Source organism: Gavialis gangeticus, unplaced genomic scaffold (genome assembly GCF_001723915.1).
Source record: "Gavialis gangeticus isolate Ggan-Ray unplaced genomic scaffold, GavGan_comp1, whole genome shotgun sequence".
Taxonomy (NCBI): Eukaryota; Metazoa; Chordata; order Crocodylia; family Gavialidae; genus Gavialis; species Gavialis gangeticus.
In genome coordinates this window covers 11,124,450-11,138,038 of record NW_017729002.1, presented here as the reverse complement: position 1 = coordinate 11,138,038, position 13,589 = coordinate 11,124,450, and the positions used below count along the sequence as shown (strand labels likewise).

The window sequence follows — 13,589 nt, the reverse complement described above, 5'->3', positions numbered from 1 at the left end:
ACAAAGTGGCAGGTTTGCTAGTCTCAGGCTGTAGCGGCATTTAGAGATATGCTCCAGAAGCTGGGGTGGGGACTCTAATTATAGCACCCAGAGCATCACATGCACTGAAAAATGGCAGTGCAGGTGCTTTAACTAAAGCTCATTGAACCAGATTTAGTTAAAGCATCTCCATCACCATTTTTGAGCTCAGGGACACTGATATATATGACATTGGAGTCTCCTGGAGCGCAGTAATTACCGTGGTCCAGCAGACTTGATTAATCGATTCTGCTCTGACATGTTGTAATTGCAACACCTTGGAGCAGCCTCTCTGCATGTGTATAGGCACCCTAGGATTCTAAAGTGTATTTATGCCTTCAAAAACCCATAATTTATAGTGACATGATACTCAGAAGATTGTACATTATAAAAAAAGTAGTCCAGCTTAATGTAGAAAATATAGTCTTCAATACTAGTTTGAACTTATGTGTTAACTAATTGTATATCTGGACCTTGTCTAACAGGCTAATTTAGTATTTGTCTGCTTTTAGCCAGCTGGCAAAGTGAGTCCTATAAATGCTTTGTCATCCTTTCTGATGTTTGGCGCTATATAAACAGACAGAGGTTCTAATATCATAGTTCAGATCTCAGTTTGTGTCTGGACTTGGAACCATTGCACGCCTGTGTTTCAAAAGTCACTCCCACTGAAAAAGAATTCTTGGGTCCCAGTTTGGTTCCTTTTCCAGTGTAACTCCTTAGATTATAGATGATTACTGTGATTCAACATAACTAATGAAAGATCTTGTGATATAAGGACTTAACCACCTTTCAAATGAAAAAGGGCATAATACAGAGGGACGAGAGGAAACTCCCACCATCCTGAGTATATGAACCACAATTGAAACTGTTCTGTAAAAAATACTGCAGCCCCTAAGGTACTCCTTGCTGTTCTCTCGATACATAAATGCGAGGGTTGTCAGGCAGATTCATTTGTGAAGGCCCATCCCTTAAAGCCATCCTCCATTCTGTCATAGGTGAAATGCTTGCAGGGCACAGGATGGGTGTGCCTCAAGTATTCATAATGAGAACAAGATTTGTGCTCTAGAGGTTAAGTCAAAAACAGGGGGTTTTGTTTTGTTTTTTGTTTAAACTGAATCCAGTCACAATTGGCCAGATTCTTAGCTTTTACAACACTTTTAGAACCTAAACAAAACAGAACAAACACCTACGGTGAGATTACACATTACAGTTAGACTTAGGAGATGCTAGTTGTAAAGAATTTTAGTTGGGGTTAAGGTTAGTGTGTGCTAGTGATCAGTCTCAAGTTAAGGGTTAATACCTTCTCTAATGTGCACTGCTCAGGCCTGCCCTAGCAGTTGAAAGGAAGAGCCTGGATCTAGGCATGTGGGCACAGCTCAAGCTGCCAGGAGCCCAGGAACAAGCAGGGAGGGGAAACATTGATTACTGCTGATGCTCTCAGGCTGATCTGGGTACCAGGGCAGCACCTGGCTGTGGAGGGGCTGTGGAGGGGATGAAAGGGCTCAGGTGGCAATCAGAGGGGTGATTTGGGAGTGGGGGGATAGAGGAGGCAGTCAGGATGGCAGGGAGGCAATCTGGGGGTAGGGGGTCAATTTGGATGTCAGAGGGCAAAGGGACAGCAGCCTGGAAGCTCCCTACCCATCTGCTCCCTCCCTGTTCTTGGTCCCCCTCCCTCTTTCCCCTTCCCTTCTGCCTCATGTTCCTCTCTCCTTTACCTCCCTGACCCCCTTAACCTATTTCCCCTCCCTTTTTCCAATCACCCCCTTTCCACTCAGCTGCTGCCTGGCTTTCCCCCGCTGTCAGTCCAGAGCCATAGCGTATTCGATGATAGCTAGTCCACTGGGGACCATTGTCTCCTGCAATACTGGAGCATAGCAAATTGGTGGCTTTATTTTAACTGGTGATCTCAACTAAGAAGTTAAATTAACTCAAGCCAGGTAGCATTGTTCAAAGATAATCCTTCCCTAAAGAGGCGTAACTATAAAAGATTTAGAGGGCACTTAACTTGTTCACAAGCCTTCATGTGTGATCATTCAAGTTTTCAGTGCTCTTAACATGGTCTAATTATAATGTGTAATCTAGGCTTGTGCGAAGTGGTTAGTATTTGCTTTGGATTTGGCCAATTCAGAGGACCGTGATTCAATTCAGTTATTTAAATTACAGTCTCGAATCGATTCAGCTGAATCTGATTCAGAGATTCAATCACTGCAGATCGACTGAATCTTTGAATCAAACAGGCCCTATCCCCACCTGCTCTCAGCCCTATCAATGGCTTCCTCGCCCAGCCCCAGCCTCCCAGCTCTTTAAAAAAAACCCAAAACCCAGCACTCACTGGCTGCTGCCAGGTGGGGGAGGAGGGGAACCCCACTTCCCTCCCACTGCCCTGTGCTGTGTGGGGGGCTCTGTCACGAGCCCCATCCTCCACTCACTCTCCGAGTCCCAGCTCCTGGCTCTTTAAAAAAAAAAAAGGGGGTGCTCAAGGGGGTTGGGAGAGCAGGCAGGAATGGGGCCTGGCTGGGGTCCCCCCATGGTACCCTCCCCCTCCTTTGAATTGAGAGCTTTGAATCAATTTGGACCTTTTTACTGGTCTGATTTGATTCGAATTCAGAGATTTGGCCACCAAATCAGCTCAAATCTGCTCCGAACTGAATTAGCACCTGAAGCTTTGCACAGCCCTAATGTAATCTTACCTTTAGATAGGGGACAGGTTTGGAGTGTGATTACTCTGCCAAATCGACCTTATCATAGGAGTGTCAAACATGGTGAAAGGGCCAGTTCTGGCCCACAGAGCCATTCCATCCAGTCCCCGGTGCTGCCCTTGTGTCTGATAAGAGTCACAAGGGGCACAACATGTATCTGTAGTGCAGGGTGGGTCCACAGGATGCATCTGGCCCACAAACCTCCTTTCTTTCCCCTCCCCCAGCATATCTTGCATCTGCTCCATCCAATCTGGGACCTGCACTGCATGTGGCATGGATCCCAGAGCAGCTGAAGCAGGTACCACCAGCATAGTGCTGCACACAGTGGCCACCCCAGCCTGACTAGATGACATAAGGTGCCCATTCTGGGGTCCATGCCACACATGGTACCCACTCCAGCCACTCCTGGACCTGTGCTGCATATGATGCCCACAGGTGCCATTTGCACCACAGGTCCTGAACTGGCTAGCACAGGTAGCATGTGTGGTGCAGTCCTGGAGCTGCTGATGTGGTACTGTGTGCAGTGCAGCTGCCCTATGGCCAGACTGTGTCATATGTAATGCCTGCTTTGGGGTGTGTGGTGGACACAGTGCCTGGTCCAGCAAGTCCAGGCTCCACACTGCATCTGGTGCTTGCAAGCACCAGATGCAGTGGAGGTCCCAAACTGGCTGGAGCAGGTACCACATGCAGCATCTGCAGGATGTCCTGTTGTTAGTAACAGTCCTGGAGCTGTCAGGGAGGGCACTGCCTTTAGTGCAGCTGCTCCTGCAGCCAGACCATGCTGCACATGGAGCCTGTTCCAGCTGCTTGGAGATCTGTGTTGTACTCAGCATGGGTCTCAGACCAACTGGAGCAGGTGCTGGATTAAGTTTGCTGGGAGGAGGAAGAGGAATAGGGGGAGGGGTGGGGGAGCAGAAGGGGAAGGACCTGTGAGTCCAATCCAACCTGTAGAGCAGCCCTGTGCTCTGTTCAGCCCCAGATGAATTGGACACTCTTGGTTTAGGAGGTAAAGGAAAGCAAATCAGAACAAATCAGAACATCACTAATGCTGTGGGGCAGGGCCCTAACAGATTCAAAATAAACCTTAATGGCATCTTTGCTTCCTTGTGCCTCTGTTTCTGCCCCAAATGTAGGAATAGGGTAATTGGAAAACAGGCCACATGAGTTTTTACTATCAATTTGATGTTAAAACACCTTTATTATTTACCGTGTTACTGCTTCAGTATTCTTTTTGTCCCAGTTTGCTTTCCTTACCGTTTGTTAGTTCTCTTCAATTTTGTTTAAATAAAATAAACAACTTGGACATCAGTATACATTTTCTATTTCTATAAAAAGTTTAAGGTGCAGATTAAATTCAACTGTTTAAGTGATAGTGGGAAAATTTGGATTTAATAGTAGAGCAGCATGTCTCATAAAACTATGCTTCTTTTTAGGACATGGTTGCATTCTTTGGATAGATTTAAAGCAGCACAAGATTATTTTAAAGTATATATGCAGTAAAAATTAACTTTTCACTTTTCCTTTCAAATAAGGATCAATTGTAATTATATAGAAGTACATTTTAAGTTATTCTTTTTAGAGTGGTTCACTGTCCATATTTCCAATTAAAATGTATCAAGTAGTCCCATAGTATTAATGGAGAAGCTCTTTAAAACCAATTCACTTTGTTTCTTGAAATGTTTACGTTACTGTAATATATTTAATTTAAAATCTATATTACTACTAGATTATAAACTAGTTCTGTAAGTGGAGTTGTCCTTATCACCTGAATAATTTAATCATTGATCTTATGTTAAAGGAAACAGTTCTGCATTTGCAAAGAAACGCATTAAATTAGTAGGTCTTTTCCATCTCTAATTTCCTTTATTGGACTGTATTTAGATGTAGATAGAGTGAATCTGCATTCTATGGGCTACATTCTGCTTGCCTAACTCAGGCAAGAAGTCATGGTATTGCTCTCATAAGAAGGTTGCACAGGATTTTGCCCACAGTGAATAATTATGCTTCCTACAGAAGGCACACATAACACGTTCCCGTGTCTATAGAGAAATTTCTTGTTATTAACTCTCATTCTAGGTATATATATCCTGTAAATAATAAAGCCATTAAAAAATAGAGACAATCACTACAAAGACATTAAGATGATCAAATTACCAGGCAAATGACTGGAATCATTAGTGATAGTATCTAATTATTCATAATAAATTGAATTTGGCTGTCGCATTCCAGTGGCTACGTGTACTTGCCCATAAAGTAAATAATATATGAGTACTTTAGTTTTCTCAACAATTGTTGTTATACTAATCAATGGTTGCCTTCAACTTTACTTAAAAAAAACAGATTTATGAATTTCTGAAATAAAATATGCAAAAGCTAAGTACAAGAAGAAATGGTGCATTTCTGTGAACACTGCAGGAATGTAACAAGGGCTCCACTTGGGAGGTTTTAAAAGGCTTGTCTCTTTGGATAATGACCTGCCTCCGCAGTTCCGTTCAGGCACTTTTGACATTTTTTATATGTATACTCAATAAGAAATAGAGGGGAAAAAATGACCATTTTAGCCCATTGAGCAATCTATGATTTATAGAAATTGATCAAATAGAGGAGACATAGGAATGATTGTTCTGAGGTTGTGTAAGTCGCAAATACAGCATATTAATCCTAAAAATCCTTCTTTGATTTGATGTCTAAGGATTAACACATGAGTAAAAGTTGTATGAAAAAAGAAGCTGGTTTGGAAAGAGTCTGATTCCTTTGCTGTAAAAGGGACTTCCTCCTCTAACTACCATACCCTAAATCAGCACTATGCGGAAGATGTCAAGTAGAAAAGATTTTATTTATTTATATATGTTAGCATAGGATCAGCTATGTGGACCAATAGATATAGAATCTGATTTGCTTTCAAAAGGAGCTTGTTAGGCAGACACTAAAATATTTCTATGTGCATCCTTTTCACAATATAAGAGACAGTGGAAGTTGCATATTAAATGCAGAATAGCTGTATATTCCTAATGATGCATTTAAACGCTTTGAGTTCGATTTCAGCTCTTTGGTACACCATACAGGATAAATAACACTAGATTATTAAAATAATGCAGATAAAAAAATTGAGAAACAAAATTCCAGCCTATGCAGCATTTTCAGAATAACAGAATTAAAAGTGGTAATGTACAGTTTGATCATTAATTTAGCCTCCCTGAAAATGCAGGATATAATATTCCCAATAGAGGTCACACTCAATAATATACTTCTCGATCTTAACCAAAAAAAAAAAGCTTGGCTATATATTGTATAGATTATAGAAACCTGCATAGCTTATCAAAATTAGAATATTTTAATTACCCTGAACACAGGACTCCAGGAAAATGTTTAACATTAATGGTAAAATAATAAAACTAGATTTTGGTCCCTTAGCGTTAAACCCGCAAGGTGCTGGTCACTCCTTTGAGATCTTATGCCCCTGAACTTTCCCAGACTTCAATGGGAACTTAGCCCCGGCGCAAAAAATTCAACACCTTGTAGGACTGAGGTCTTAGTGCAAATGTTGAACCTAGTTCCTAAGATGTGGACTTGCATGGATGTGCAGGTTTCTGTGATGTAGGAACTATATGAAGTTTTAAATAAAACAGTACCTAAGCTTGAAAACTTGGCACCAGCTTCTTACTTAAACCTGCATAGCTCAAAGGATATCAGGGAGAAATACATACTTTCATATAATAGCACAATTTGATGGTAATGATTCTTTAATAATCCAGATTCTTGATTAAATCAGAGAGCATACTATGGCCAAAATCCTGCATACTCCTTGTGAGTCCTAGGATTGCAATATGAGTAAAGGAAGCATGATTTGGGAAATAATGTAGTTTTTCTTTAAAGTATATTTAGAATTTCTCTTTTTTATATTATTTGGTGAAAAAAAGAATTTTGCAAGAGAAGTCATATCAAACCAATCATTTTTCTAACTTACTGTGTTCAGTGTTCTGCATCAAATCTTTAGTAGTAGTCAGACGACAATATATAAGAATATACTACGTCATAAATCCTCTCTCAGAAATGGAAGAAAATGCATTTTCTGTATTGGCATAATACAGAAATACCAAAAATATTTTATTTTCAGTATTCTTCTATAGGCTTTACTTAGTAAATTACATTTTTCTTGCAAACTGTAGGTTTTTACATATTTTTTCAATAGTGCCCTTTAGCATATACATTAATATAAATAAAGTTTGAGTTTTTAAACTTATAGATATATTTTAGCATGACATATTTGTAACACTAAACATGAAGCTTCCAGCGCAAGAGTCTGTACATAGTCCATATTCAAATGTCACCATTATTTCATTTAAAAGATCCCAGCATGTCTACCTCATGATCCTTATAAACTCTACAGTACTGAAATACGTCAACACTTTTTCTTGCTACATTCATTAAAATTAAGCACCCTTACCCTACCCCATCTGTAAACATCAAGTCAATTGGCAGCTAGCACATTTCCCAGTCAGCAAGCAGTATTGTGAATTTTATCTTCTCTTGCAGAAATCAATTCGTCTTCGTTGCAGCAGATGAAATTTCTTGTAACACCTCTGCAGGTAACAATCATTGATACTTCTTGATGCATCCATCCAGGTCTCAATATCCTTTTTCACATGCTGCAGTTAATCACTAGAGAAAGCTTAGTAAAGTCCATAATATAAATCTTTGGAATAGTTTCACTAAGTTATAGCTTGAAGCCTTTAGGCATTGCCATATAAAAGACATTAGGTTATTTTGCTGACTTTGGTGTTTTATTTCTACTTTCAATATAATGTGATCTAGAAAAGTAAGAATATGTTGAAGCTTCTTAAAAGGAAATCTCAGTGTTGAAGCTTCTTAAAAGGAAATATCGATTTACAGTGCAATCAAGATTTTGACTTTAAAAAAAGAAATAAAGAGAGGAATAAAATTGTTCATATATATAGGACATTGTAAGTGCTATGGATTTTCCAGTTTTCTGTGCGACTCTCTGGGGGCAAATGGTGCCCACAAGGGTACTGCAGACCCTAAAGCACTCTTGAAGCCTATATCTGTGGGTAGGATAGTGGGAAAGAAGATCTCTCTGTCATCAGAGCATCACCTCTAGTAAGTAAAGGCCCTCGGTTTCTTCACTAACACAATGTTATTGTAACCAGCTGGGTTTTAAAGAACAAATAAGGTTTTTATAAGATATATTCTAATAGAAATCTTATAAATATACAGCATATGTCAAGACAATTCTAGTCTGTTACTTAATATAGTCTGAAACAGTTTTAGTCTTGATTCAGGTAAGCTTGGTATGATTTTACTATGTAACATGAAGATCTGTAAATAAGCCAAAATAAATAGTAATAGCATTGGGCCATATTCTGCCATTGCTCTTTACAAAAAATACTATTGACTTTGCAGGAGCTCTGTGTGCACAATGATGGAAGGATAATGTAGTCTAATATAAAATGTTGGTATTAAACATTTATTTATTTATTTAAAGACAGCGGCAGCAGCAAATGAAAGAAGAATATGCACTTTACAACATAGCAATCTGTACATGAACAAGTCAAGATCCTACAATTTTTGTCAGTGAAAAAGATAAGGCCATTAGCAAAGAGAATATGTATTGACTTTTGCAAATAATATGTTTTTAGATATTATCTAAAACATTTTTCTTTAACATACAAACTGATTTAACATAACTTGTTTAGAATGCTAAATCAGTAATAGAATGCACTTCAAATTGAAACTCTCATCATATTTGAAAAGATAGCATTTCATATTCTGGCCATATTTGGGTTCCGGATTCTCTATTTAACCTATGCCAGGAGTACAGCGTATGCAATGTAGGAATATGTGATTGAATATGGTTCTAAGAACAATGGAAAAATTGATGAACAGTTGAACAGAGGTGCTTTTCTTGTCATGCAGTATGAGTAAGTTAGCTAACGAGAGTCCTGGTCTTGCATTCCTTACATACCCAAACCTTACACTGGGGTCAAGAGGAGTCTTGGTTGTGCAAGGAATTCACACTTGGGTCCATATCCTTAACAGTATAATGTAAGTAACCTCAGGTGTGTTGATTAAAATCCCTAGCTTGCATGACAAAGTTCATCAGGATCATCCTTTAGACTACTTATTTTTTTTTAATTGTTGTCTGTGTATTGATGAATAATAATGTAACTAATAAGTAAAACTGAGGTTAACGTTTCTGCACCACATTGAAGGGGGAAATGTGTGTGGGGTGATTTTTCCTAGCTCCTTTCATCCTCCATACCAGAGATAAATTAAACTTAAATCATGTAACATTTTTTTCTGAAGGGTAATTATGCTACTTTTAAAATCAGAAGCGTTCGATACTTCAGCACACAGGGTGGCAGCAGCACATGGCGTAGTACAGCTGCTGCTACATTTGAACCCCCAGGGTCAGTGTCCTGGGCTGGTACCACAGTTGCTCCCTTCTTCATTATGTCATTGTTTACAATTAAGCAATTTAACCAAATGTAACAACATGGGGTTTTTTGTACATACTGCATATACATACATAAACAACTTGGCAGGGGGATCCTCCCCTAAGAAACTCTTTAAAAATAACAATCTCCTGAAGGAATCTGATGTATTCTGAGGCCAAAATACTTACTCTTCAGAAGAAATATGCTTTGTGGCTAGATCATCTCTGGTAGGAATGTTTAAAGAGGATGCAAACAGAATGGAAGTAGACCAGAGTTAGAGAAAACATCAGAAACTTCCCTTCATTTGAATGGTAAACCTTTAATGAAGGTCTCTAAACAAGTCTCTCCAGCCCATCACTTAAGATAGTTATATGAAGGCAAAATTCATTACAAGGGGCCCAGTCCTGAGATAGATAATCACTTTGCACCTCACAGGATCCTTATGAAAAACATAATGTGGCCTGATATTTCAAGCTTGCTAGTTATAAGCAGAATTCCTATAGTATTTTTTGTGTATGTAAATTAATTTTCAAAAGGAGACCTTAATTAATCATTTTCTTTGAGTTTTATAACATCAAAATACATATTCCCTGAAGAAAAAATTATATTTTATGGCATCTTTTCCATGTGGATGCTGGAACATACATTTTACTTTTTATGATCTAATGTAATAAAAGGAAAGCATGAATATCCTAGATTTATACCTCTCTTACTATCTTCCTGTAACTTTTAACTTTTAGTAACTGCTATACATGAACAGCAAAATCCATTGGGGTTGTACAATTGATACTGTTTTCCTCCAAAGTGCCAATACCATTTATGCTTTTGGCATGAAAGACCTGTGTATGTTATGAATCTGCTTTCTGACTGAAGTGTGGTACATATAACAAGTCTCTAGTTGCTACTACTGCATTCATTTAACATTTTCAATCATTATCATTCCTAAAAGTGACAGAAAGAGAGAATGTGTGTGGACAAATGAAATGTGTTAGCAGGTTTTAAAAACATAAAATCTCAGATCAAAATTATGAGAAAATGCTATGGTGGAAGATAAATGCTTTCTCTTTGCAGAAATGAGGAAAAACCTGATTCGTTTTGTTCCCCCTAGTTAGGAAGACTAGTAAACAGTGTGGTTTTCTGATGGGATTTGATTACATTACTTTGTTTGTATAAGAAGAGAGAAACAGGAACCCTAAGATGCTTTAAATGGTTTGTATGGGATATTTACTACCTACAGTCACTTGATTGCAAGGTTTGTGACATTCCCATATGACGCCATTGAGCTCTACGTGGAAGTTGACGCCTGTGCAGATTTTGCATATGAAGCAAAAAGAGTATATAGCTAAGGCAATTATTTAAAAATGAATGGAAATTTCCAGCAATACGTAAGGATGGTTGAAATGCCTATATGCTCTACTTCCTACAAGGTCCATTTCTGGTCATAATTTACCATTAGATTAATAAAGCTCACGTCATACAGTTCACCTCTTGCTTGTTCAATTACCTGGTGAGAGATGTGGGTCAGATATGAAAGTTGAAAATGATTTATTTTTTAACTAGAATTTATATAGAGAAATAATCTAATCAGTTTTAAACTACAATTTCAGACATGTTTGAATCAGCTTAATTTAGATGACAGTGTAGTGGCATATGTTCAGTATTGAGAACATATGCCTTTAGAGAACAGTCTCTTTTATTTCAGTATCGCTACCCAAAGATTGGACTCCATTTCAGGTAGAAATCTGGCAAGGCAAAACATCACTCTCAACGAGATACTTTTCTTATTACACAATGTTCTTTCTTTAACCCTGCAAAATACAAGATGAACAATAGCAGGGGTACCTGGAAGATTCTTCTTCTAGTACTTTATTTAACTTTAATGTCGGAGCTTCTTTTCCCAGTAAAAAAATAGTAAATATTGAAGCTCTATTTTGAAAAAGCTAAAAATTTATGTCTGATAGCATGAGAATGATGTTGTAGCCATCATGGTCCAGAATAGTATGTATTAATGCACGCAACTACACTTCCTCAACAAATTCTAGTTTCTTTTATGCTGGCAATTTGAACATCCTTTTACTGCTGTTGTAAATAGTTGTGCATGGCTTATACGGAACTTTTATTTGTTACTGCTTTTAGTACTCCCCATAGTTGTTATGGTAAGATGTTCAACCATGGGATCAGCTGATAAAAATCAGTAAACACTTGGATTATCCTCTGTTCTTCTGTAGTAAGTTTGATTAATCCTTCTATCTCACTCAGTGAAAACATTGGCAGCCCTTTTCAGCATCTTTGTCATTATCTCTTTGACAGCTTGCCTTCCTTGTGCTTGCAGTTCTAGGTCAGTTCGCATGGCTAGTCAAATGTGACAACATGACAAGATTAAGTAAAGCCAGGGTTCTGTGATTTGTAAATGGAGGATTTGCAATGTGAAGCTGTTTTGATAACAAAAATAGAGAATAATCTATGTTTGCACTGATCTCAACAGGTTGTGGGGGGAGAGGGAGGGCAATGAGTACATTCCCTGTATTCAGATCTGAGAGTGAGAAAACCAAGACAACTGCTGTTGCAATATGCTTAAATTATGAGACTTGAAAGATGGATGTCATTCCTTCTGCGTATGTACAATATATTTTTTATGCACATGTGCAACAGACAATGAACACATGGGAAGTTTAGTAGACATTGAATATGAAATGCTTAATTTTAAAGTATTTATTTAAAACAGTGAATAAGAAACAATGAACACTGCATAAAAATGTATCGTGTCAAGTTAACAATATTACAGCAGTCAGCCTGTTAAAAATCTGGTTCAATTATAATAATAAAATGGTTTACAGACAAAACCAGAAAGAATTCATTTCCTGCTAAACTACTTCCACTTTTGAGGTGGCCCCCGTGGTACCCATTAGTCTCCAGTACCCCTTCACAACAAGTTTTATCAGGAGCAGAAGTGAAATCAAATTTTTCCAGTAGAAATGATATGGATGAATGCAACTAAGCAGGAGGCAATTTTCAGATTAGAAACTGATTGGGACTGCAAGTTAAATGTGTTCATTTATATGAGAAGGGGCCTTCAACTGTTAATAAATGCCAGAGGTCCAGATGTAGGTTTTACATGTGAAGGAAGATCTTAAAACAAAAACCTGCAGCTAACATCAGGCAGGAGCATTATTCTGTAGTAACTTGGAGGGGATAGGGTCTTCTCCAAAATCACAAGGTCTGCATCTTGTAGTATGTGGATATTGCTGTAATCATAATACTGACCAATCCCAGTTCTTCTTAATCGGCCAGGACCATCAAAGTGGGCAGGCCAGAACCTCCTGTGATTGGAGGTATATGATAAGCTACAGGGAAGGAATAGAAGGGATTGTATTCATCTGAATATGTTCTTGTACCTTCACCTCATGCTTGACAGTAAGAAGAATATGGGAAGACACCTCCCGTGAAGCAAGAGAGAAACCATGGCTGTGAATTAGAAACTTTTCTAATTAGCAAGATTGATAGCCAAACAAGTGGCACTGTGGGAAACTCCCCTGCATGTATTTATCATAATTGGGATAAAAGGTACTGACTGAAAAAAACATAAATCAAAGAATAGGACAGCAGCAGGTGCTTAGGAGATGCCAACTCTTGTGAAATAGGCACAACTGGTTTTGCAGCAGTTAAGCAACCTTACTTTGACTGTTACAGTCCATAAAGGCTATACCACTGAAAATTGCCCCTGAAGGACAGGAATCAGTAGGAAAAGAAATATAAAACACACAAGGAAATATATTCAAATAGAGGCCAGAATCTTGGAACACTTCCAAAATTCCACACAAATATTCCAGGTGGGGCTTTTTCCCCCCACAGAAAAGAAACAAAATCTTGATGCATAAGATTTGACAAGAAAATTTGTGAGTTTCCTTGTTTAGGTATTATCAGTGCCGGAGAGTTCTAGATTCTTTACAAACAAAAAGAAAGAGACTGGACGGTTAAAAGGCATTCACAGTTTTAAAAAGGACTAAAGTTTAGACACGGTACAACACTTCTCTAAATCCTGTAAAGCAGCTATCTGGCATTTATCCCATTTAAAAGCAAAACTCCAGTGACCAAATTCAGACCTAGCATAAGTAGGTCAAATAATTCAGAACTTTGTTATTTCATCTTTTTTTACTAAGTTTGGATTGGCTCTTTTAGTTCATAATTGTGGAAAGTAGTGCAGATTGTTATTCAGGATTTCAAATGTTGAGGGATACCCTACTGGGTACAAGAAATACATTTTTGTTTGGTTGTTTGATTGACTGATTGCTTGCTTGCTTGCTTGATTTATATGCCACCCTTCCCATCAAAGGCTCAGGGCATCTTACAATAAGAGAACAGAACAATTTACAAGGGAACTAGAATATCAATATAAAGTAGAGACCCCCTAAACAAT

General features: G+C 38.3%; 1 protein-coding gene across 12 annotated transcripts in view; it reads left to right on the top strand.

Annotated features, from left to right (window-relative positions):
• The window catches only part of RBFOX1 (RNA binding protein, fox-1 homolog 1), a 2,526,522-nt gene that overhangs the window by 2,491,531 nt on the left and 21,402 nt on the right, over positions 1–13,589 (top strand). For 10 of the 12 annotated variants that reach the window (XM_019507488.1, XM_019507490.1, XM_019507494.1 and 7 more), the window contains one exon: positions 7,254–7,306. The exons of the other annotated variants lie outside the window; for them this stretch is intronic. In XM_019507488.1, the coding sequence (XP_019363033.1) occupies positions 7,254–7,306 (53 nt within the window). The remainder of the gene's footprint in view (positions 1–7,253; positions 7,307–13,589) is intronic. 12 annotated transcript variants of the gene reach the window in all.